General features: G+C 43.9%; 1 protein-coding gene across 1 annotated transcript in view; it reads left to right on the forward strand.

Annotated features, from left to right (window-relative positions):
• Positions 1 to 1,959: 1,959 nt before the first annotated feature.
• KIF5C (kinesin family member 5C) overlaps positions 1,960 to 24,583 on the forward strand; it is a 147,026-nt gene continuing 124,402 nt past the window's right edge. Inside the window, 1 exon segment of the mRNA XM_065881158.1 lies at positions 1,960 to 2,504. Within this exon segment, the coding sequence (XP_065737230.1) occupies positions 2,379 to 2,504 (126 nt within the window). The 5' untranslated portion in view covers positions 1,960 to 2,378.

The raw sequence follows: 24,583 nt of genomic DNA on the forward strand, positions 1-24,583 counted from the left end.
CTAATTCCCTCAAAACTCTATGAGATGGTATCATTACTCCAATGATAGAGATAAGGAAACTGAGTCTTAAGGAAATTAAATACCTTGCCATGGGTCCTACATCTGTGCTGTTTATTATGTGCTAAATGCTAGAGACATAAAGATGAGGCAGATATCATTGCCCGTGGAATTGCAGTGACAGAGGTGGACACAGGAGATAATGAGACAACAAGGAGGACCACCTACTCTCTGTCAGTGTTTAGTGAGTCAGGGAAGGCTTCCTAAGGATGGAGGGCTCACTTTGGGCTCCTTCCTAAGGAGGGAGGGCTGAGCTGAGTCTTAGAGGAAAAGATAGCACTGGAAAGGGAGAGTGGACATCTAATTGTTCTGCCAGTCCTGCAGAACGCTCTTCTTCTGGGACTGATGTCCCTCTTCTTTCGTGTAGCTTCTGACCGTGAGATTCCTGCAGGATCTCACAACGTCCTTGACTCTGATCGAGTTGTCTAGAGGTAGACACCAACCGAAGCCCAGGCCAATCACAGACTTGCCCTAGGGGTTTTCAAACCAAATCTCTGAACAAACATCTATCCTTATCTAATGGTAGAAATTGAAGAATGAACGCAGGGGCTGTTGGCAGCTGGGTTTCTTGACATGTTGAAGGGATGATCTAGAGGGAGAGTAAGGCCAATAAAAAGAACAGGGACCAGTGGTAGAGAGAGAGCCTTGGTAGTCTGCCTGTTCCCTGGCTTGGTTTTTCATCATTCCTTTAATAAGCCAGATCAATCTGTCTTCTTCTTTTTTTTCTGTTTGTTTATTTTTTTAATTCATCTTTATTGGAGTATAATTGCTTCACAATACTGTGTTAGTTTCTGTTGTACAACAAAGTGAATCAGCCATATGCATACATATATCCCCACACGCCCTCCCTCTTGAGTCTCCCTCCCACCCTCCTTTAACTCAGTGGCTCCAGGTGGATTTCTATCACTTTCCACGGTAAGAGCCCTAATATACGTACTTACTAACAGGCATGAATGCTTGACTCTGGGAGAGTAAACGCTTAAACAAAATACCAGAAGCAAGCAGAGCAAGAGGTGAATTTAAACGCAGGAAGCCGCAAGTAGTTTGGTGTTTGTCAGAGTGTAAACATCAAGACAAGAAGTGGCAAGAGATGAGGCTAATAAGTAGACAGAATCTGATCATGAGACCTGGATATATTTTGCAAGGTACTTTGGACTTGATCTGGTATACATTCTGTTCATTCTACAGGGTTATAAGTAGGCATTAGGCAGAGGTTCTGTAAACTGTACAATAATTAGTAGTAATTAAGAGGCCCTTAACCTGGGAGTCACAGACAGGCTTCACCTGTCTCCAATCCCTCTCAAATAGCATGAAAAATCTGTGGGTGTGTACAGGTTTATTTGTCTTTGTTTTTGTTATGGAAGAGGTCCCTAACTTTCATCAGATATTAAAGGAGTCCCTGACCCAAAATATGTATGAACTGCTATCTATGTACAGGCATTTTCAGGAGTTACTGACTTCAAATATTCATGCAAATCTCATTGCCCCCCTCCCTCCGATTTCCTCACGATGCTTAAAAACTGTTGGGCACAGAGAAAATGCTTCATAACTGTTTGGTTGGACACTGTCTTAAGAGGGGATTTTCCTTTGGGATCATGAAACGATGTAAAGAGATGATATAGACCTGGTTATTTATAGAGATTTTAACCGGGAATATTGGATGTGACATCCATCCTGTTATTGACTTGGGCAGCCAGCCAAGACCTGCAGGCTCTCGGAGGTGTCACCCGGGGCACCAGCGGGTGACCAGTCTCTGAAAGCCAACTCCAAGCATCCTTGTCCTTCCACCCGCAGGTGCAACGACTACAAGTCCCAGGACGCTTCGCTCGCGGAGCCTGGGCGAGGGTGGGGCGGATCTCCGCAGTGACGTCACCGTCCCGGGGCGGACCGAGGGAGGGCGGGGCGAAGGGGCGGGTCGGGGAGGCGCCGGAGCGCGCTGGTGCTGATGCAGGATGGCTGAGCTCGCAGGAGCCCGGGAGGTCTGAGCCGGGAGAGGCTCGCTCTCTGCGCATCGCCTCGTCCGCCCGCCGCGTGGTCCTGGGCAGGTGGTCCCGGGACGCAGCGCAGGGCCAGGGCAGGGCCAGGGAAGGCAGGTGTGCAGCCGGACGGGCCAAAGGTTGATAGACTGCCCACCTACCAGGTCTCGGAGCGGCCAGAGCTGCCCAGCCCGCCGAGTTCGCGATGACCTGCTGAGAAGCTTCGTCGGAGGCTGCGGGAGGCGGCCTCGTTGCGGGCGGTGCGGTTCTCGACCACCTCCCTAGTTGTGCGGAACCCCGTCCCCCCGCCCATCCCCGCGCCCCTTCTCTCTGCCGCCGGCAGAGATGGCGGATCCAGCCGAATGCAGCATCAAAGTGATGTGCCGGTTCCGGCCACTCAACGAAGCTGAGATCCTCCGCGGGGACAAATTCATCCCCAAATTTAAAGGCGATGAGACCGTGGTGATCGGGGTAAGTGGCTGGGAAGTCTGGCCTCCCTTGCTGCTTCGCGCCGCAGCCCTGACGCCCCAGATCAGGCAGAGATGCTCGGGCTACCCCTTCGGACATCCCCTCGGGGCTGCCCTCTAGGGTGGACTTAACGAGAAATCCCCTCCCCCCCCCGTACTTCCCCCCTGGGCCGGTGGAGGGTCGACTGGGGACCATGGGGCGGGCCCCAGGCGGCGGGGGTCGGGGTGGGGGGCGAGGAAGTGTTCGGCGCCGCCATTGTTATTGGGGTGCGGGCCCGAGTGGGCCCATTGTTCCCCGCCCTGGCCACACCGCGTGGGTAGTGTGTTCAGGTTACCCTCAAGCCCACGTGTAACCCACAAATGATTCCAGGCATTGGTTCAATTTATCGAACACTTTGCCTCTTCTCACGAGATTGGTGAAAGAAACAAGGTACTGGAAAAATCCTAGCCTCGGCGCGGAGCTCCCACAGCTGTGCAGAATTGGCTCCCCGCGGCGTTCCTCCTTGCTCTGCACGCGGAAGGCGGGGGATGGGGGAACACTGGTGGCCTTGGTGTCTCCTGCTTCCTCTCAACCCAGGCTGCCCTGACTTGGGCCTCGGTTCTGACCCTTCCGCAATAGGGCGACCCCCACCTGGTGTCCGCAGATCCTCGGGTGTGCTTCACGCTGGGTGGAGAGGAGGCTGTGCGCCCACGTCTGTGGGGCTGGGGGTCCGGAGCGCAACCAAATAGCCTCTGTGCCCAAAGAAGTTACTTTGTGTGGCTGGGGTCCCCCTCCCTCTTGGTCTCCCTTCCCACGTTACCCCTCCCCCCTTCCCTCACCTCCGCAGACTTGGCTCTTTCTGCAGCGGGGCTGCTGGTGGGGGGGAGGGATACCATTGGGTTTTAGTTCTTAAAGGAATATGTCAAATGAAATAAGCCAGCCTCCCCCCGCTCCACCGCCCTTCCCCCTCCGCTGTCCTCAGCGTGTGTAGCTGATGGTGCCCTCTTTGTATGCGAGTCGCGTGGGGAGGGACCGAGTTAATGGGAGCCTCCCGATCCCTGCTGACACGTTCCTGGCAGCCTGCTCGAGGCTGCTGATGCAGCCTTCCCGGCCTCAGCATTGATTAAGTGATGTCATCCCGTTTACTGAGCATGCTCCGACTAACCCCCTCCCTCCTATTTCACCCTGTGGCTGGTGTATTTAGGTCAAGTGATTGACAAGTGACAATTTACTTAGGGTCTCTGCCCGAGTCAGCCCGGCCTTTCTTAGGCACCAGAGGCCGACATTTGCCGGCCCAAGCAGTCCCAGCATCTTCGCCAAGGTTGTGCCGCCGTCCCTGGTTAGGGACCTGAGCACTGGCAGATGCTGGCTGAACCGGAAGACAGGCGCTCTCCGCGCGAAGGGAACAGAGGCAAGGCTCTGGCCTCAGGGCTTCATCTTGTACCTCCCTTAGGAAGGCAGCTCCTCTCGACGCCCTCTTCTCTCCTCCCAGTTTTCACAGCCATCAGAAAACCGTGACCTCTAAACGCTATGGGGATGGTAGTTCACCCTGAGAGCTGACCTAAGAGGGCAGGAAAGAGGGGTTTTCTGTCTGCTTAGTGTTAAATTGAAGAAAAGATGTATGCTACAATTATTGATGAGGAAGATTCTATACTTAATGGCAGACATGGGATAGTGACATATCTATGGCCGGTACATGGGGCAGATGGGGCAGAGGTGTTGGGATACACCTCTAAGCTAGGGTCAGCCTATAGTCTGACTTGCTATTTCCTGAGCCTCGCTATGGTTTAGGTAGAGTGGGAGTTACTGGGGACATCTAGTCGCTGCCCCTTGTCTTGTAACAATTTTTTAACAAGTAATTGTGTAGCCCTAGAACATGGTCTGATGACCCTAGTTTTTCAGAGGTTTTAAAGAAAAGCTGAAGTTGTTTCTTCCCCTTTTCCTCCTCCTTCTCCTTTTCCTTCTTCCTCTTCCTCCTCTTCCTCCATCTTCTAAGGGTGATATACCAGGACTAATGAGGTGGAGTACTAAATCATCCCTTTGATCTGTGTGCAAGGCAGAGATCCTTAATCTTACAGTTATTCTTTCATTTTGACACTACTATGAGTATATATTTAATTCCCGTCTACATATTCATGTTATTGAGTGAATAAAGTAAAAACAAAGTCACCATATAAAATAAGTATATTAAACAAAAGATTGTGGATGTGAATACACATGTAGCTCTTCAACTGTAAATTAACATTTATGATCATCTTACTATAATCCTTTTTTAAAAAAAATTTATTTATCTTTGGCTGCATTGGGTCTTCGTTGCTGCACACAGGCTTTCTCTGGTTGTGGCGAGCAGGGGCTACTCTTCGTTGCGGTGCGCAGGCTTCTCATTGCGGTGGCTTCTCTTGTTGAGGAGCACGGGCTCTAGGTGCACGGGCTTCAGTAGTTGTGGCACACGGGCTTAGTTGCTCCACGGCATGTGGGATCTTCCCAGACCAGGGTTCGAACCTGTGTTCCCTGCATTGGCAGGCGGATGCTTAACCACTGCGCCACCAGGGAAGTCCCTTACTATAATCCTTTAATACAACAGAGAGTTTTCAGTTTTCTTTAAGGTAAATTTTTCTTTGAAATAAAGCATTCATATAGAAAAGTGTTTTCATAAGTGTACAGCTTGATGATTTTTTTTTTATAAACACTCCCTTGTAACCACCTCTTAGACTAAGAAACAGACATTTTCAGGACTGCAGAATTCTCCCTAGCATCCCTCCCAGTCACTGACTCCCTCTACCTCAGGGTAACTACTATTCTGACTTCTAATGCCATAGATTAGTTTAGTTTAGTTTTTTTTTAAGCTTTATCTACATAGAACCATACCGTATGTTCACTTCTGTGTGTGAGTTCTTGCGCTGAACATGACTCTTGTCAGATTCATCCGTGTTGTGGTGTGTAGCTGCAGTTTGTTCATCCTCATTATTCTGTAGTATCTCATATGAATATACCACAATTTAGTTATCTAGTAACTGGTGGTAACTGTTTGGATAGTTTCCACTTCGGGGCTCTTATGGATGGAGCTGCTATGAACATGGTTTTACACATCTTTCAGTGAGTGTGGTACAGAACAGAAGACTGCCAGATGCTGAAGGGTGCTGGGACTTCTGTTGGCATGTGCTAGGACCCTTCCCATTCCTAATTAATAATGTGTAACTAAAGGAAGTGACATTTCTGGCCGGCTGTATCCGACGTTGTACACCAAGTAGAATGGCTCCCAAGTCAATTCAGTAGGAACCATCCCACATGGCTCAGTTGCAGGTGGAAACTGCCTTAGGTGGGCATTCCCTTCCTTGCTTGCAGGGACAGAGATTGTGGGGATGACCAAAGAAGCCCAGAGCCATCCAGAAATGTCACCTTCACTCCCAAGAGAGATGAGTGAAGAATGAATTTCTGTGCAGTTATCTGTGAGTCCAAATTCAGAATCCCAGACATTCTATTTGTTTTTGAAACTGGGGTGATTTTATTTCCTTTAACATCTTGTTCATTTCTTATGGAGATGTATGCTAAGCGGGAGATTTTGCAGGTGGAGTTCCTAGATTTTTCTTTTTTAAGAAATGTCCTGTCTTGGAGGGATTATCTCTACCATTCTTGCTCCACCCCGCCCCCCCCCCCCCACCATCCTGTGCAGAGTTTTCTTTCCCTGACTGCTCCAGCCACAGTCTCTTCCCACTATGAACTCTTGTAGCATTTATTCTGTATATGATCTCCTGATTTTTTTGCCTTAGATTATTATTAATTTTGATCATATGTTTAATGACATCGTAAGGCATGTGTAGAGACAAGGCCCATCCATGTTTTGCTTCTTTGTACTTCCCAGGGCCTTGCCCATAGAAGGCACTTAATAAATATTTATTGATCTCTTTGTTGAGCCTAGAAATCTTAACTCTGATGTATTTAGCTGATTTCATGGACTTTTAATTGACTGTAGGCTGTCGGGGGTAGTTAAAATATAAGTTTAAAGAGATGTGCTATTCCTTTGAGCAGGCCTGGTAAGAGAGCATATAATACACTTAAATGTTATAAGAAAATTGGGAAAGAACTGTATCCAGCCTTGTTAAAAATTAGGAGTGCTAATGATACTCGTGGTGAGCTAGAAGTGGAGGACGGGGCTAGGGACTCCACATTAATTCTTCAGAGAAAAATATTGGATTTACAGCATTTCTCAGAATACTCCTCCATTAGCTGCTAAAATTCCGCGTGAGTCATTCATTACTTTGAGCTCTGCCTATTGGTTTTGATGCATCTGTATTGTTGGAACTCTTTTAGAGAGTTCTCAGTGAGGTTCTTTGAAATGGACTTATACCCTTCAGTTTTGGGTTTTCCTCTTGTTTGCAATCCTGGGAAAGCAGGTGTTGTTAACCATGGGTGCTTTCCCTGGGACAATGTAAGTTCTGACTTGTTTGAAAGCCAAAGCAAAATATTAGCTATAAACCCTGAGCTGGCCTTCGGGTGGAAAGTGGCCTCAGGCTGTAGGAGCTTAGATTAGTTCTGGGCAGTGGATGGGCAGGGAAGGCAGGAGCCAGGACAGAGAGCAAATTCCAAGCCTGAGTTATCTTTATGGAGATTATGGGCTGAAGATGTGAAGAAATATGGCTAGAACTTTTCCTTTTGTCCGTAGCAATGGTCTTTTAAAGCAAGAGTATTTTCTTTTAAAATTTATACAGAGTAAAGTCACTTTTTTTGGTGTATCGTTCTATTGTAGGGGTGTGAAACATACACAGAGTTGTGTAGCTATGCTGTATTAGTTTCCTGTTGCTGCTGTAACAAATTACAACAAATTTAAAGGCTTAAAATGATACAAGTTTATTATCACACAGCTTCCATAGGTCATGTGGACAAAGGATGTCGCCTGCCATTGATGGTGCCCCCTGAGGGGAATTCAGGACATAGAAAAACAGAATACTGGCCCTAGATAGTTAAGATGCATATGGAAGGAATGGTTTCCTTAGCCCAGACTCTTTCATCTTCCCATACATAGAAAAGCACTAAAATCATTAACTTGAGATGTCTGTTTGTTGTGATTAGCAGTAATCTTTTGATGTTCCACTACATAGTTTTGTTTTGTTTTCCCCTGCAAAAACTCCTGTATATCCCGACTCCTCCTTTACCACTTTGGAACAGTCCCTCAGAGCTATCTGAGAGGCTGCCATCCCGGGCTATAGTCCTCAGTAAATGTCCTAAATAAAACATATTTCTCAGCTTTTAGGTTGTGCTTTTTTTTTTTTCAGTCGACCATCAGAAGCCCATCAAGTCAGCTGGTTTCTCTGTTTAGAGTCTCACAAGGGCAAGAGCAAGGTGTTGGCAGGGCCATGTTCTTTTCTGGAGGGTCTGGGAGAAAATTCATTTCTTTGCTCATTCAGGTTGTTGGCAGAATTCAGTTCCTTGTGGTTGTAGGACTGAGGTCCCCATCCCCTTGCTGGCTGTCAGCCTGGGCTGTTCTTAGCTTCTAGAGGCCACTCGCAGGTCCTGGCCACATGGCCCCCTTCCTCTACCTTAGGAGCCAGCAGTGGGTTGATTCCCTCTCATGCTTCAAATTTCTCCTGCCTCTTCTTCCATGACTTGTCTCTCTCACTGACTCCTGTGCCTCCCTCTTTCACTTTCTCAGGGCCCACCTGGTTACAGTGAGCCCAGTCAGATAATCGGGGATAATCTCCCTGATATAAGGGCGGCTGATTAGCAATCTTAATTGCATCTGCAAAGTTCCTTTTATCCTGTAACTTTCACATATTCACAGCTTCCAGGGATTAGTGTGGACATCTTTTGAGCCATTATTCTGCCTCCACATGCCATACTCAAGATACAAAGCAAAAAAAAAAGATACAAAGAAATTTCATCACTCAAAAAAAAAAAAAAAGTCCTCATGCCCCGCCCCACCCCCCACCCGTAATCACACCTTCTCCCCTCTCTTAACCCCTGGCAACCATTTATCTGTTCTTCCTTTGTATACTTTTTGCCTTTTCCAAATTGTATATATAAAAATGGAATCATAGGGCTTCCCTGGTGGCGCAGTGGTTGGGAGTCCACCTGCTGATGCAGGGGACACGGGTTCGTGCCCCGGTCCGGGAAGATCCCACATGCCGCGGAGCGGCTAGGCCCGTGAGCCATGGCCGCTGAGCCTGCGCGTCCGGAGCCTGTGCTCCGCAACGGGAGAGGCCACAACAGTGAGAGGCCCGCGTACCGCAAAAAAAAAAAAAAAAAAAAGGAATCATAAATTTAAGTATCTTTTTGAGCTTGGGTCCTTTGAGGTTTAGGTTGTTGTTGTTGCATGTGTCAATAGTTCATTCCTTTTTATTGCTTAGTGGTATTCCTTTATACAAGTTTGTCACAGTTTGTTTATCCATTCACCTGTTGAAGGACATTTGTGTTGTTTCCAATCTGGCATGATTCTGAAAAAAGCTGTTATGAACCTTTGAATATAGGTTCTAGTGTGAGTATAAATTTTTAATTTCTCTTGGGTAAACACCCAGGAGTGGGATTACTACAATAGATCATATTGTAACTATATGTTTAACTCTAAGAAATTGCCAGTTTTCCAAAGTGGTTGCACCATTTTGTGTTCCCACCTAAAAGCGGTAACATTTTAAGCCAGACTTTTAAAGAATGTATTCAGTCACTGTGTCTAGTGAATACTAACAGTAGTGTTTAGTAGTGTCAAGATATATCAGTCCTTCATTCTCTTGTGCCCTAACTTCAGGGATGTTTACATGAGATGTCACATGTTTAGATGACTTAGTGGTTTCCTGTAAACCTACCCTCTGAAACCCTGGAATGAGTGAACACGGGAGAGTAGCTATAACCTGGCATGTGTCACTGGAGGCCACTCATGTTGGTGGTGAGCACACAGTCGATGCTATGTAAATGACTGGGGTTGGTAGAAGCAGCGGCGAGGGTCAGAGAGAACGGAGTGTGGATTCACTAGCTCTCTGTGGAGCATTTTTCAAGTTGCTTAGCTTTCCTGGGCCTCAGTTTGGTCATATTTAAGGTGGAGATAATTACTTATCTCACAGGGTCGTTGGGATGAAATGAAGTGGTCAAAACAGGGTCTAGCACAGAGAAAATGCTCAATAAATGCTAATTATCTCCCACATTTCCTATTCCCCTTTTAATTTTCCTCATTTTCAGAATTAGCCTTGTCCCCCAAAATTACTGCCCTTAACTCTGGCTAGCCCCTGAAAGCCCTTCTTGCATCCCCATTTCCTAGGAACTGGTTCACCCCATTCTCCTGCTTGGAATAGCCACTCTTTTCCTCTTACCTGTGGAATTCCTAACCATTGGAAGGCAGAGCTCAGGTTCCATTTACTCATAGACTATATCAGCTGTTCCTATTATCTGCAATGATCACACATAGGTGTGTGCACACGCATGCGTGTGTATATCTTCCTCATGTAAATTGCAAGCTTCTGAGAAGCAGGAGCTGTTTTTTTTTTACGTCTTTGTCCCCTTTTCTGTCATTTCCTTGTTGCTTAGTAAGTGTATCTTGATTGACAGTTCTGTCTTCCCCTTTTCCCTGCCTGGAATCAAGTCTCCCTAAATGCCAATTTCTGCATTTCCTTAAATAACTTGGGCATCACTGGGGATTTCCCTCTGCTTCCACCTGTGCTCGTCTGGCCTAACTCCCCTGTTAAATGACAGTGTTTTTGCATCCTTGGCTTTTCTGCTCCCTTCAGAATACGAAACCTCCCCCACCTTTGGGTTCTCTTTAGTACCGGCCTCAGGTTTCTCACCCGTGTCTACTTGTTACACAAGCAAAAACAAAACTACATCCTCCCTAATGGTTTCTCTTGAGTTAAAAAAAAAAAAAAAAAGCTCCCTGACAGATCCAATTTCACTTGATTTCTCTCAGGTTTTCCATAGAGTCCTATTTTTGTGGCTGAGAAAGCTCCTCCCTTAACCCATTTCCTGCACATCAACCAAGTTCCTTTTAGTAGGAAGAGAGATGTTGAGTTTGTGGTTATTTGCAAATATTGCAGAGCTTGTGAGATAGAGTTTTAGATTCATCTTACTGTCCCCAGCACCAAATTTGGACGTGAGGCAGACAGCCCAGGACCATCATTTCCCAGCTCTGCGACTTCTTAGCTTTAAGAACTTGGACAAATTGCTACACCATGCTGTTTCAGTTTCCCGGCCTGTGAAATGGGGATAATAACACTCTCCACCTTGTGACAGTTACATGAGCTAATGTGTGTAGATTGCCAAGTACGGTGCCTGGTTCAGAAAATGTACACTGTTGTAAGACCCACAATGGTTATTTCTCTGCACACCTGTCAGACGGAATAATCTGGGGAAAGCCTTAGACCCTTCACAGGTGCGCTGGTACCTTCAGGTTGTGTTAAAGAAAAAATTATTCTCACACTTGTAAAAGATAGTAAGGAAGACTATTGTAGTAGGGGGTCTATAGTACTGCAATAGGGAAGAGAAATCAGGCTCAAGTACAAGTGGAGCAGGTTGGTGGGGGGATAGGTGGATGGACAGTCACTAAGAGGGGACATGAAAGGTAAGGGGGATTCTTGCTGAACTGACCTAATAGGATTCTTGCTGCAGGCAGGCCAGATATCAACGTTTTAAGATACACGTATTGCAGTATTGAGGGTGATTAGATATTGACGGTGGTGGGGATTCTCTCTAAACTGCCTTAGCAGGAGTCTTGCTCAAATTGGACTCTGCAGGGACAGACATGGGAGTCCAAGGTCAAGGCCCAGTTGAGAAGAGGGCTCAGCGGAGCCTGACTAAAGTTCGATCAAGGAGAGAGTCTTGGGACTTCCCTGGTGGTCCAGCGGTTAAGACTCCACGCTTCCACTGCAGGGTTCAGTCCCTGGTTGGGGAACTAAGATCCTGCATGCCACGTGGCACGGCCAAAAAAAAGGGGAGAGAGTCTTGTTCATTTGGAACCCAGATGCTTCAGTGGGGGCATTCGAGACCTCCATCCCCCAGCCCTACCTACCTTCCTAACCTCACCCCCGACCCCATGTTACATCTGGGCTTCTGTTCCCCTAAAATATTAGGCTTCTCAATGTCTGCCCTTCGCCGCCACAGCTGCCCGCATCCCACATGCCTGGGATGACCGTCCTCAAAGTGTACCTGCATGGCAACATCCACTCGCCTTTAGAATCTCATCCCATGGTGCGTTTTCTGAACACTTTTGTGACCAGCTCCTCTCCCCCTCCCCCCCGCCACCCTGGCCAGGTTAGATGCTTCTTCCCTGCACCCCTCATACCACGCAGGACTCCTGTCAGGCCTCCCCCACTACTGCATTTCATTTATTTGGGTATAAGTGTCCTTTCCCCCAATTAGACTAAACCCCTTGGAGGGCAGGAAGTGTGTGCCATTCGTTTCCATCTGCAAGTCCTGGACTAGTAGCTGGAATAGAGTAGTTGCTCGGTACAAGATGTCATTTGAAAGAAGTGAAAGAATGCAGACCCTCCTGGGCTGTCAGATGTCCAAGCCTGGGGTTATTTGCTTGGATTTTTACCTTTGACCTCTGTCTAGCTCTGGTAACTTCTTTCCTGCTTTGGATATCTTCATGGTTTTGTTGTTGTTGTCTTAAAAGAAATGGCTTTTTCAGGCGTCCTGATATATGCTCACTGAAAAGACCTTAGACCGTGCAGAAAAACATGAAGGAGAAGGTTAAAATCACTGTTAATTTTATGAACCAGAAAACATCATTGTTAACATCTTATTGTTTATTCCAGCTCTTTTCTATTCTATAGGAAACATACTTTGTTTTAAAATGAAGATACGATTTTATAAAATCTGTTTTGAAACCCAGCATTTTACTTAACGGTATACCTCAGACATCAGCATTTTTAAAGGTTGTATATAATTCCATATGTGTCTAATCAGTACTTTAACCATTTTCTACTGATGGACATTTGTTTTTCTTCTGTTTTATTTTTCAGTTATAAACAAAGGTGTGATAAACATCGGTGTATGCATCTCTTTGTGCTCTTGCCCAATTTTTTGTTAGAATACGTTCCTAGAATTGGGATTGCTGGGTAAAAGGATATAGATGATTTTAAGGTATCCACAGTTTTTGAGGGGGAGCAATTTAGAGATGGTGAATTGTCTTCTGTTTTATATTCTCACTTCTTTGCCCCATGGCAAACTCCATGGGGTTGGTGCCAATTTGTCTCATAAGACATCCCTTCATACCTCAGCTAAATTAAATTCTTACCAAGAGCGTGTGCTTCGTCATGCACTGTTAACCCATAGATCCAGAACACGGCAGTGTCTTCAGATTTTTAATGTAAACCATAGGATTTTGTTGGCTGTCTCTTGTCAGTTTCAGTATCCTAAAGGATGTTGTTCCTTGGAGGTGATCAAAAGCAAAATCTGTCCCTTGAGACAGCGAGAGATAGAGGTCAAGATTGTAGTCTTAAAACTAGGATGGATGTGTCCTTTCTTCTTGGAGCTAACAGTGAATGGCCTGTGATATCTTCCAGGCAATGGTAAGTTGAGAAGGGATATAATAGCCCTCCCAAAAAAGCCCTAGAAAGAGCTTTTTTTTTTTTCCTTTTCCTTTGATTACTAGGTACTCTTAAAAAAAACTTATATAAAATTTCAAGCATACACCAAAGTGGAAAGAATATCAAAATATACCCCCATGAATCTATCAACCAGTTTTAGCTATCATCAACAAATGGGCTAATCTTATTTTTTCTATACACCCCTAACCTTATCTCCCCAAATCACTCAATTATTTTAAAGTGAAATCTGATGTCTCACATTACTCTATCCCTAAACTTTAATAGATATCTCTACAAGATCAGGACTCTTAAAACCACAATAACATTATCACAGCTAACATGTGCACAATTCCTTAATGTCAAATGCCCAGACAAATTCCTCCCATTGCCTTATAAGTTTCTTCTACAGTTGGTTTGCTCAGATCAGAATACTAGGTACTATTGATTACAAGTGTGGAGGAAGAGAAATGCTCATACGTACCAACCTTGAAACGAGAGGGAGGGAGGCTTTTGCTATAGAGTCATGTGTGGCAGTAGAAACACACACAGAGCAATCAGGGCTAATCGAGATGTCCAGCGCATCTCCCTTAACAGTAGTAATGTCCTAGTTATCCTTTTTAATAAACGAATGCCAGCATTGCAGAATCACCCACAAAACCTATTTAAAGAGCAACATGCTTTATAGCTTCCCTCACTGCTGCATCTCCCCTTGCTTTAGTTGGCTTGCATAAACGTCAGCAAAGCAGGACACGTCACTCATTTGTCTTCTAAGCTCAGTACCCACCCTTATAAAATCGGTACCAACTACGTTTAGAGCAGTTCTTTTAGGTGTGTCTTGGTGTGTTAGTATTTATTATCTTTTCAGTCAGTGCATACTCATCCTTGATGTGAACTGAATACTGGAAAATAAATCCACAGAGCTGAAGGGAAAACATGCAGGTGAGCAGGTGAGGAGAGAATTCAGTGTAACACAATACTTTAAGGAAAAAGGTTTGTAGTTCTCTTTTTACGCATTTTCTCATAAAAAAAGAAACCTTGGAAGGGAATTGAGGTTAGAGAAAAAGTACAAATAAAAACCAAATCCCACATGATCGATGCTTTAACTCCTTTGACTGCAGAGTATGGTCGTGAGAGCTGCTGATCAGTAATGTGATTTTAGGAGCATTTTGTTTGAAGAGCTTGGTCACACAGTTCCGGGCTAGCAAATATCAGGGACTCCTCCCAGGCTCTCTCACAGAGCCGTCTCCCCACTCCCAGGTCTCATTTGTTCTCAAGGGGAAACGAAGAACAGCCTGCTGCAGTTCTCTGAGGAGGTTATATCATAGTTTTTTACTGAATGAATGATCGGGTCCCTCACTCCACAGAGATTACTGATGTTCATCTGGGAGCCTGGGTAGACAACAGCTCCGTCTGACATCGGAAACTTGGGGTAGCCTTGGGGGAACGGACTTCTGCTCCTCTTTCATGGCACCTCTTGCTCCATAGAGAGGAACAAATGCCAATCTGATTGGTCAGTGTCCAAACCTCTATTGGTCCTGGTTACTGGTGGGCAGGATCCCTTGGGAGGCGGTCAGTTCCTTCCTCTATCTGGTCTCTGTGGTAAGCTGACCCCTGCAGGGTCTGGCTTCCTGGGCTGGCTCCCGGGGGCTGGCTGTTTTTCCATCTCAGCATCATCCACTGCTGAGTGGATAAGTTCGTCTGGGCCCACAGATTCGGGCCCCTGTGGGCTGGTCTTAAGGTTCAGAACAGGCTGGGCTGTGAGACGATGGGGTGGTGAGGTGAAGAAAACAGGAAGACCACACAAGCCTCCTTGCCCAAGCCTTGGCCAATTTTGATATTGGGATAATGGGTGCTAGTGCCCTACCCAGGTGGTGCTTGGACACCTGCTGTATTCCTGTTCCTGTGTAGCGCAAACTCGCCCACCCAGGGGGAGAAGGCGGCTGACTGTTAGGGGAGGCTTCTGGCATTCCAGGGCCCCTGGTACTAATGTCATCACGACAGCATCGAAACCATCTTCAAACTACTAATAGTTTGTTTATCTAATATTTGTGAAAGTAGACTTTAGAAGAGAAGTGTTTAGCTCTTCAGTAAGGATTACTAAACAACACAACCCACTAATTATCTGCTCAAACACGTGGGAGAAAAAACCCCACCTGAAGTACTGTATCCTAGAGTAACGCTTGCTCACGTGTGTTAACTTTTCCTTAATGAATATGCCTCTTGGGAAAGACTGGCTTGAGAATTTTTTTTTTTGAAGTCTAGTTGATTTACAATGTTGTGTTAATCTCTGCTGTACAGCAAAGTGATTCAGTTATACACGTATAGACATTCTTTTTTATATTCTTTTCCATTATGGTTTATCACAGGATACTGAATATCGTTTCCTGTGGAGGATGTATTTTAAACAATATTTTCTGCTCTAGACGTTTATCTAAACAAGTTTGGAAAGGGGAAAACACACACCCATCTAATACTCACTGCCTTTGTTCTATTAAAAACAAATATAAAGGGGTGACATATAGGTTAATGTAAAACTTTAAATGAGTTCTTTATTACTATGGAAAATGTTTCCCTTTCTAAGGAGGTGTTTTTCTGCACTGTGGACTTTTTGGAGCTTCAGTGTAATACCGTGCTGTCCAAAACGGTAGCCACCAGCCTCGTGTGACTATGAAGCACTTGCAGCGTGGTTGTCCAACTTGGGGTGCGTAGGAGATGTAAAATGTAAACTGGCTTTCCAAGGCTCTGTACCAAAAAAAACACAGGAATGTAAAAATATTAATTTATTCATTAATTCTTTTGGTATTCATTTCATGTTGAAATGATAACATTTTGGATGTATCGGGTTAAATAACATTGATGAAATAAATCCCCCGCTTTTCTTTTCACTTTTTAAAATGTGACTACTAGAAAATTTAAAGTTACATGTGTGGCTTGCATTTTTGTCTGACATTGTGTATATACATACATACATATATATATATATCTTTTTCTTCTCTTCTTATTCTTTGGTGGTGGCATGAGGCATGTGGGATCCTAGTTCCCTGAGGAGGGATCGAACCCCGCCCGCCCCCTGCATTGGAAGTGAGGAGTCTTAACCACTGGACCGCCAGGGAAGTCCTGGCACTATATTTCTATTGGCATTTAGATGCTAGCATTCTGATTGTTTTTGCATTTATTAATTTTGGTTCCAGTTTGGCATATTGAGGGCTTATTGTATGCGAAGGTCAGTGCTAGGCACTGTGGACTTCCTGTGATAAGTAAAAGATCCCTGCCATCAATAACCGTGTATATAATTAACTCAATGGGCGGAAGCAAGTGAAAAAAAAAAAAGTAGTGTGCTATGAGTGTCCGAAGAGAAGAGGAAGCACAACCTTGACGGAGTTAAAAAGAGAGAGAGAGCACATCCAGTGGTGTTCTGGGAAACCTCAGGCAGGGGGACCGTTTGATCCTTACCTCGAAGCTGGGGTAGGAATCTGCTCTGCAAATGTAAAATTTGCTTCTTTATCCTCAGTTACTTTGCAGTTCTGCATAGCCGCTTTAGAGATTTCTGTTTTAAATATGGTTGAGAAAAAGACCTGATAAGGGATGTGTGCTGTAGTTGGGCGTCACTCTCCTCTACCCCGCCCCCCCCCCCTCCGCCAGGATTGTGCTCCACCCCGCATCCTGTAATTAAGTACCAGCCATTTGCAGCGGGTTTGTGATGCGGATTTGTGATGCCTTTGCGTGGGTGACATTGAGAACACCAAAAGGTGACAGGGGGCCTCGTCTTGGAAATGCCGTCCTGCCGTCAGGCTCCAGCCGCAGCCGCCCCGGGGGCGGTGGGCCTCGCCCTACCCTCCGCTGGGTGCTGGGTCGACCTCCCCAGCCGGCGGATTTTAATTTCCAGGCAAGGAGCGCCAGGGTGATGGCAAATTTGCTGCTTACCTTGTCTCCATTCTGTCGCTAATGCTGGGAATGATGAGACCTCTTGTCCTGAAAATACATTCCCCTTCAGCGCAGGCACCTTCTAATGAGGTCCCTCCCCGCAGCGGAACAAAAGCTCCCATTAGGAGGACGTCAGGGGGAGGCCGCGCTGCTGTGGGAAACCTAGGCAACGCCGCCTTTGTCGCTCACAGGTGCCTCTTCTTTGTCCTGGCATCTGGGAGAGAGGTCACCTTGCAGGTGAAGGCCACACAGCTTTTCCACCCCTACTTATGTCCCTGTTTGTGTGGGTTGGCACAGAATTGATTTTTCCTCCTTTGTAAATGGCAGAAAGGCTCATTCACATGATGGTAACATGAAAGAACAGCAACGGCAAAATCAGCCATAAACTTACCACCGTACATCATCCACGTTAATTATTTTGTATCCTCCTTTTTCCTCTCTCGGTTGACACTTAACATCTTGGAAAATAAATGTATACCATAGATATACAATTCTGCCTTTTTTGAAAAAACCAAATCCTACTCCATAAATGGTTTTCCATGTTGTATAATATCTTCATGGTTATAATTTTCAGTGATGATTTAAGTGTGCTTTGGGCTGATAGATCACGGTTTGCTCATTCAGATCTCGTCTCCCCTTGCTCTGGGTGATGCTTTAGTGATCATATGTATGCACAGAGCTGTTTTCTTTTGCTGAGTTATTTCTAGACGATACATTCTCCAGAAGTTGATTTACTGGACCCAATGCTGTGAATATTTAAATTGATCCTATTCAGTATTATCCTGTTGCTTTCTATAGGGGTCTACCCATCCCTATGGCCTCTGGGGATATATGAGTATCCCATCTGGCAGGGAATTAACTTTTAAGGTAAAGGAGATAATCATTTGAGAGGGTAATTTATAGAGCAGTGGTCTGGGATTCATGTGTCTTGGGTTTTGTTCCAGGCGTTTCCTCTGATTTTATATGAATTTTAAACTAAAAGTATAACTATTCAGTGATCTGTTTTACTTTGGAATGTTGTTGGCATCGGGCACTTCTGGGGTCAGGCTGGTGAATGGGGAGCCTCCTGGGCTTTAAAGACAAAGGAAGGACTTGGAAGTGTTGGTCCACTTCCCAACGTTCATCAGAGGAATTGCTCGGAGATGGTGATCTACACTTATGTTTTTAACTCAAGGCACTTCTCACATGCTCACAGATATAATTATTCATGCTGTGACATTGGATGAACTTCAGACCTTCTCTAACCTAACAGCAGCTCACGTAGGGATACATCTTGCTGGATGATCTGGGGCATCTTGTAGGAGTCCATCCTTCCAGGAGGTATGGTGGCACCATGCAAAACGCATGACTTCATGCTTTAGTGGTTCTATACATCCAGGCACCAGCATGCTCTTTAGTTCTGGGGTAGCCCACCAACCAGGCTCATCGTCCTGTGGGCATCACGGGCAAACCCAGCGCTGGGACACGAGAACCCAGGTAAGGTAAACAAAAAGAAAAGCAAGATGAATAGGAACTCGGGCCAGGCTGAAAATGAGAGGAAAAGAGTGCTGTGGGCCCCCTATTCTGCGTGTCTCTATTCTCTGATCTTACTAGAGAAGACAGGACACATTCCTTTTCTTAGAAAATGACTTTGAATACAAAGTATTGCTCTCTATTGAATAGGTTTAGTCACTTTTTTGGGGTGCCTTGATTATCGTGTCAAATACCACTTATTTAAGAAACTTATTTCATTTGTGAAAATTTTACCTATTACTCTGATTAAATTTTAGGTTTTATAGAAGTGATAAATTAAGGCATACTCATGGTATAAAGCTCAAAGAACACAGAAGGAGATAAAGAGAAAAGGAAGGATGAGGTAAGAATTTTTACAGGGGAGGAAAGTTATTCAATGTGATCACTGTGTGTTCAAGGACTGGAGGAAGCCTGCAAGCCACATTCAAGAGGCTTGAGGACAGAGGAGCAGCAAGGTGGTCAGATTAGAATAAACAGGAAGGAATGAGATGTGGAGGGTCTTGAAAGGGGGCTAGAGGAATTGAAACTTGGTTTGGTTGACTGGTAACTCTACTCTAGCCTGTAGCTGGCTCAGAAATACACCCACGAAACATTTCTCCTTAAATCATGTATCCCTTGGCCTCAAACAACCTTTTCAGGTTCCCACGAAGGCGGGTACTGTTGAAGTTTGCTCTTCACAGCTTTATGCCTGGTGGTACAATGCAAAACATGCATGTTCTCATCTATCCCAGGCGAAGTTCAACAGTTATGGTCCCTTGATCTGTCATCTAAAAGGATTAATATATCTTGTTTAACCCCAATAGTTAGGAGATGAAGGTTTTTTTCATGTGTGGATCACCAGATTGCAAGGAATTGACACGCAGTATCATAAGTATACATAGCTTAAGCCACATTTAGCATAATGTTTTTCTGATGATCTAGACACTTCCTGGAAGAATTTTGCATTGTTGGTAAGAATGGTCTAATTTGGGATATTGTATATGTCAAAGGCTCCTCATTGTACAACAGTAGTTTCATGTCTGTTGCTGTCTGTTGATCTTGCTATTTTAAGGGAAGAGATGATAGAAAACAACGCTCTAAAGTGGCTTAATTCTGGCAGAATTTCTTCAGCACTAAATTGCATTTCAGTAGATGGAGCTTACTCTGGAAAGTGAGTGTGGGAGGTCAGAGAGAAAGTGCCTTTCAACTTGGATGCTTGGGAGAACCATATTTAGAGGAAACTCCTCAATCTTTTAAAAGTTAAGAATAGCCTTTTTTTAAATTTTCTATTTGCCTCACCCCACCCCAAACACAACTCTAGTGTTCAGTATAAATATCAGTTGATAAGTGTCTCATTAGCAGAACTACTGACAATCTGTGTGTTAACTGCTCTTCTCAGAGACCTTTATGAACCTGTTTGATGACCAGTAATTTTCTTCTTACACCAATGAGGTTATATTCTTCCCTGCTTGCTTGTGAAATATTGTAATTCTAACAGAGTAGTGACAGCGTATCACAAAATCTGCTTGACTTAACAAACACGTAAATGCTTTACGTTTATTCAGCCATTTATTTTAATCCTCAGTACCACTCTGTGAGGTAGCCACTATTGTCCTAACCCATCTCCTCCTTTCCACAGATGAGAAATTTGGGACACAGGTTAAGTAACTTGCCTAAGGTCACACAAGAGTAAGTTGTAGATCTGGAATTCAAACCCAGGCACACTGGCCTCAGAGTCCTTGCTTTAAACTGTTTGCTATGTTGATTTTGCTATTTTGGTTCATACCAGGAATTGAGAATGTTTGGGTGCACAGCATTTTCTAAATTCGAGTTTCTCTAGGTCCCTAGTTCCTTGAGTTATTCCCTGATAAAAGGGTTTGATATCAATTAAATGTAGGAAGAGCTACCCACATTCTCTGCCTCTTGGAGACCCGAGCCCCCCAGCCCCCTCAAGCAGTCCTGCCATAAATCAGCACGCTTAACTTTGTTTAACTTGGTGTTTCTGAGCTGAGGCATAAGTTTGGGACTGCTGTAGGAGAAGGTAGCTGTAAACTAGGGCTACCCTTGAAAATGGAGGATTTTTTTTCTCTCTCTTTCTTGTCTTTGCATTGATATCAAATTATATATGATGGTCAGAATCAGCTTCTCTGTTATTGCTGTGATTTCCATCTGAAAGGCTGTTTAGGGCATTCCATAGAATACAATGCCAGTGGTCTCAGGGTGTGGTATATTTGTTAGGAAGCCTTGTAAGCTAGACTTCTGAATATTTCAGTCTGCTATTATTCTACATGGATCTGTCCACAGAGAAAAGAATTATGACGCTTTTCTTATAAAAACATGTGTTCACCCTTCTCTTCTGTGTCTTAAAAGTGGAGAGATTTGTGACTGCTTCTTGGGCTTCTAAGTCCATCTGTGTTCAACCATATTACTAAACTCTCTTTTAAATATTGTCAGTAAATTTTTTTTTTTTTTAACATCTTTATTGGGGTGTAATTGTTTTACAATGGTGTGTTAGTTTCTGCTTTATAACAAAGTGAATCAGCTATACATATACATATGTTCCCATATGTCTTCCCTCTTGCGTCTCCCTCCCTCCTGTCAGTAAATTTAAAAAGATATATCATGAAGATAATTTTTTGTCATCTTCAAATAATGTCAGTTTTTTTCTTTCTTTCCAAAACATGTACTTTTAAGTTCTTTTTTCTTGTCTTACTGCATTGGATAGGACCTCCTGGACAGTCTGAAATAAAAAACAATAATAGCAGGACTCCTTGTCTCGGTCTTGATCTTAAAGCAACGTTTGATGTAGGTTTTTAGTAGATGTCCATTATCAAGGTAAGGAAGTACCACCTATTCCTAGTTTGTTTTGTTTTGTTTTTAGTCATGAACAGGTCTTGAAGACCTTGATTGCTTCTTACTTGGATTGTGATAGTCTTGGAAAACAATCCCCTGCTTGCTCTTCACTTTCTCTAGTCTCTTGAATATTGTTGCTAAAATCTTTCTGAAGTTCCATCCAGAATATGTCAATTCTCTGCTCAAAACATTTAAGGACTCTCCTTGGCTTACTAAAATAAATGTGAACTCCTCAACTTGTTCCTGCTATTCAGCAAAACCCTCCACAATATGTTCCCTTCAGCCTTTCTCAAACCTAACTGTACGCTGTATGCCACACTCAGTCTGGGCTTTCACTCTTTCAGGCCTTTGTTGATGAGGTTCCCATCACGTGGAGTGCCATTCCCATCCTTCTGTCCTCCTGAACTTCTTTCTCACACTAGAAACTCACAGGAGGCATTTCTCTTGTCCTTAGTCTCTCCCTTCTTGGAATTACCCCACTTAGATGCGAGCTCCTCTCCAGGTTAGGGTTTCTATGATTAATTTTCTTTCTTTCTTTCTTTTTTTTTTAAAAACAGTTTTATTGAGGTATGATTGATATATATTGTTTGATTTATTTTCATACTCTCAGCATATGATTCATAATGAGTGTGTAATACACAATGGGATGTATGAATGACTAACTGAAAAAGTATTTCTTGTGATGTTAATGCTCATTGTTTTGATTATTTTTTGTTTCATTATGCCTCTCTTCCTCTCTCCATCAGTCCTACCTGAGGACTAAACATGCCCACATGTTTCTTTGTGGAATTCACCATAATTGGGCTAAACTGAGAACAGGCATTCCTTAGGGTGCACGATCCATTCATCCCACTGGCAACCAACTCTGTCTAGTAAGAGAGATAGACAGACAGACAGACGCACACACACACACACACACGTAATGGCAATGAGACTGATAAGTGATTGAATAGTACTCAAGGTTTATTGAGCATGAAACGCCTTTAAAGTTGGGGTAAATTTTGCAAAGTGGTTCCATTTTCCAAAGGAAAAAGTTGTTTTGTATTGAATATCCAAACTCCTTTACGTTCTATTCAGTTGGCAGAGCCAAAAAGGAAAGAAATTAGAGATTCATTAAGTACAGAAAATGAGTTGCTTTCAAATGATTTCCTCTTCTTCTAAAACGTAGAAGCCACACACAAGACACTCTTCTCTTGACTTGCGACTTAACTAGTCTTACAAAATTATTTTAATACGAACTGAAAACTAGCATCATAAAGAAAGAAGCGTCCAGGAAATTGTAAATTGAAGACATTAATATAAATGAGCCATACTTAAAATTCTGTCGATAGTCCTCAGCTCTGAAAGGGAAATGTCTGTAGTTTACCTAAATTGGCTTGAAAGAAAAAGAAATGAGACTTCCTTCCTTGGATGTCTGTTTCCTGGCATTTTCCTAATAACCAGCCTATAGAGTGATTGAATTATTATTATAATCCCATAGCTGTTATTTTCATTTCAAAAGAGTATGGGTTAATTCTAGCTGAAGCTTACCTTTCAAGTAAGTGTGTGTGTAACACATTTAATAAATCAATATGAGCCACATGGTCTGGGGATCAGAATTACTTGAGATCAACCAAGGCATTTTTCTTAAAGATGATCCGTTGTTCATCCTAGCATATTATTCGGGAAAATGGAAGCGGGGGAGGGAAGATTAAAGAAACTATGAAAGTAATTACAAGTGTTCAATAGTTCCTTTTTACTTCTTTTAATTTTCTTGACTCTTTATTCCAAATATAAATATAATATAAATATTTCAGGACAATTGAAGAGATTTCAGGGAGGTAAAATTTGTAAGGTAGAAATGCCCCCTATTCCCCCTCTCCAGAATAATTACTGTTAAATGATGGGTGTTATATTATTCCAACATCTTACTTTTATAAATTCAATTGTAAAATATTTAATATGTATAAAAAATAACAAAAATGAACTATGAGACATTCGAATAAAGTTAACACCCATGAGGTCACTGTGTACTTAATAGCATGTTACTAATGTATGACTCTCCCTAGGTCCTAGCTGTTATCCCCTCATCCCAGAAGCAACCACTCTCCTGAATTTTGCTTTTATCACCTCCATAATATTCTTTATGGTTTTATGGCAAACATGTTTTAAAGCCCTAAATGATATGTTATTTACCTTTGCTTGGCCTTCTAGTGTAAACTGTTTACTACTGTGTATATTTTTCTGTGACTTGCTTTTTTCTCTTAACATTTATGTTTCAAGATGGCTACTTAAAGTCACCATGAATTCCGATGGTAGGAAAACATAGCCTGTTCAAATCCAGTTCAGTCTAGGTGATAATAGTCTGCTTGCGCTGCCATCATATAATACCACAGTCTGGGTGGTTTAAACAACAGAAATTTATTTTATCACAGTCTGGAGGCTGGAAGTCCAAGATCAAGGTGCCAGCAGAGCTGGTTTCTGGGGAGATCTATCTTCCTGGTGAAGGTGACACCTTCTCGCTGTGTCCTCACATGGCCTCTTCCCTGTGTGTGTACGGAAAGAGAGAGATCTCTGTTGTCTCTCTTCTTCTTATATGGACACCAGTCCTCTTGGATTAGGGTCCCATCCTTATGACCTCATTTAACCTTAATTACCTCCTTAAAGGCCCTGTCTCCAAACACAGTCACACTGGACATTAGTGCTTCAACATACGAATTCAGTGGGGACACAGTTTAGTCTGTACAGGTGGTACACACTACGGCTCTGTGACATCCCACAGGGGGTTCAGAGATGATAAAACTCAAGCATTTCCTCTAGAGGTTATAGCCCATGGGGGGTTTCCTGGCTTTTTCCTAATAAAACAGCTAAGGTTCCCCAGAGGAGAACTCTTGGGGAGCCCTCCCAGAGAGTGACTTATGTGAGCATGAAAACTGTGCTGAGATGAGCCTCCAAACAAGAGAATAGAGGGGCCAAGTAAGAGGCATGCCAGCTTCCCCGATGGGGGTGCATGACTGCAGTTTGAACCCTGAGCATTGGAAGCGGCTTCCCTGAAAGCCAGATGCTGGTGTCATAATGGGGTCGATGACTGCGTAAGAAAAAGTCTTCTGCAGCAGTCAGACCATTTTTATAGACTTCTTCCCTTTGGGAGCCTCATAATACTGACGACTCTCCTGTTTTAGTTGATGATAAAGGAGAATCCTGGACAAATGTTTTGGTAAGGGATTGAGAGTGCCTTGGAGGAGAGAATGAGGTGATTCTCTTAGCATCATTTGTTATCTTGTCTTGCTGGAACTGTCTGGGACTCTGGGTGCGTGCGTATGGCCAGGAGAAAAGACAATAGGAACT

This window comes from Phocoena phocoena, chromosome 7, assembly GCF_963924675.1.
Source record: "Phocoena phocoena chromosome 7, mPhoPho1.1, whole genome shotgun sequence".
NCBI lineage: Eukaryota > Metazoa > Chordata > Mammalia > Artiodactyla > Phocoenidae > Phocoena > Phocoena phocoena.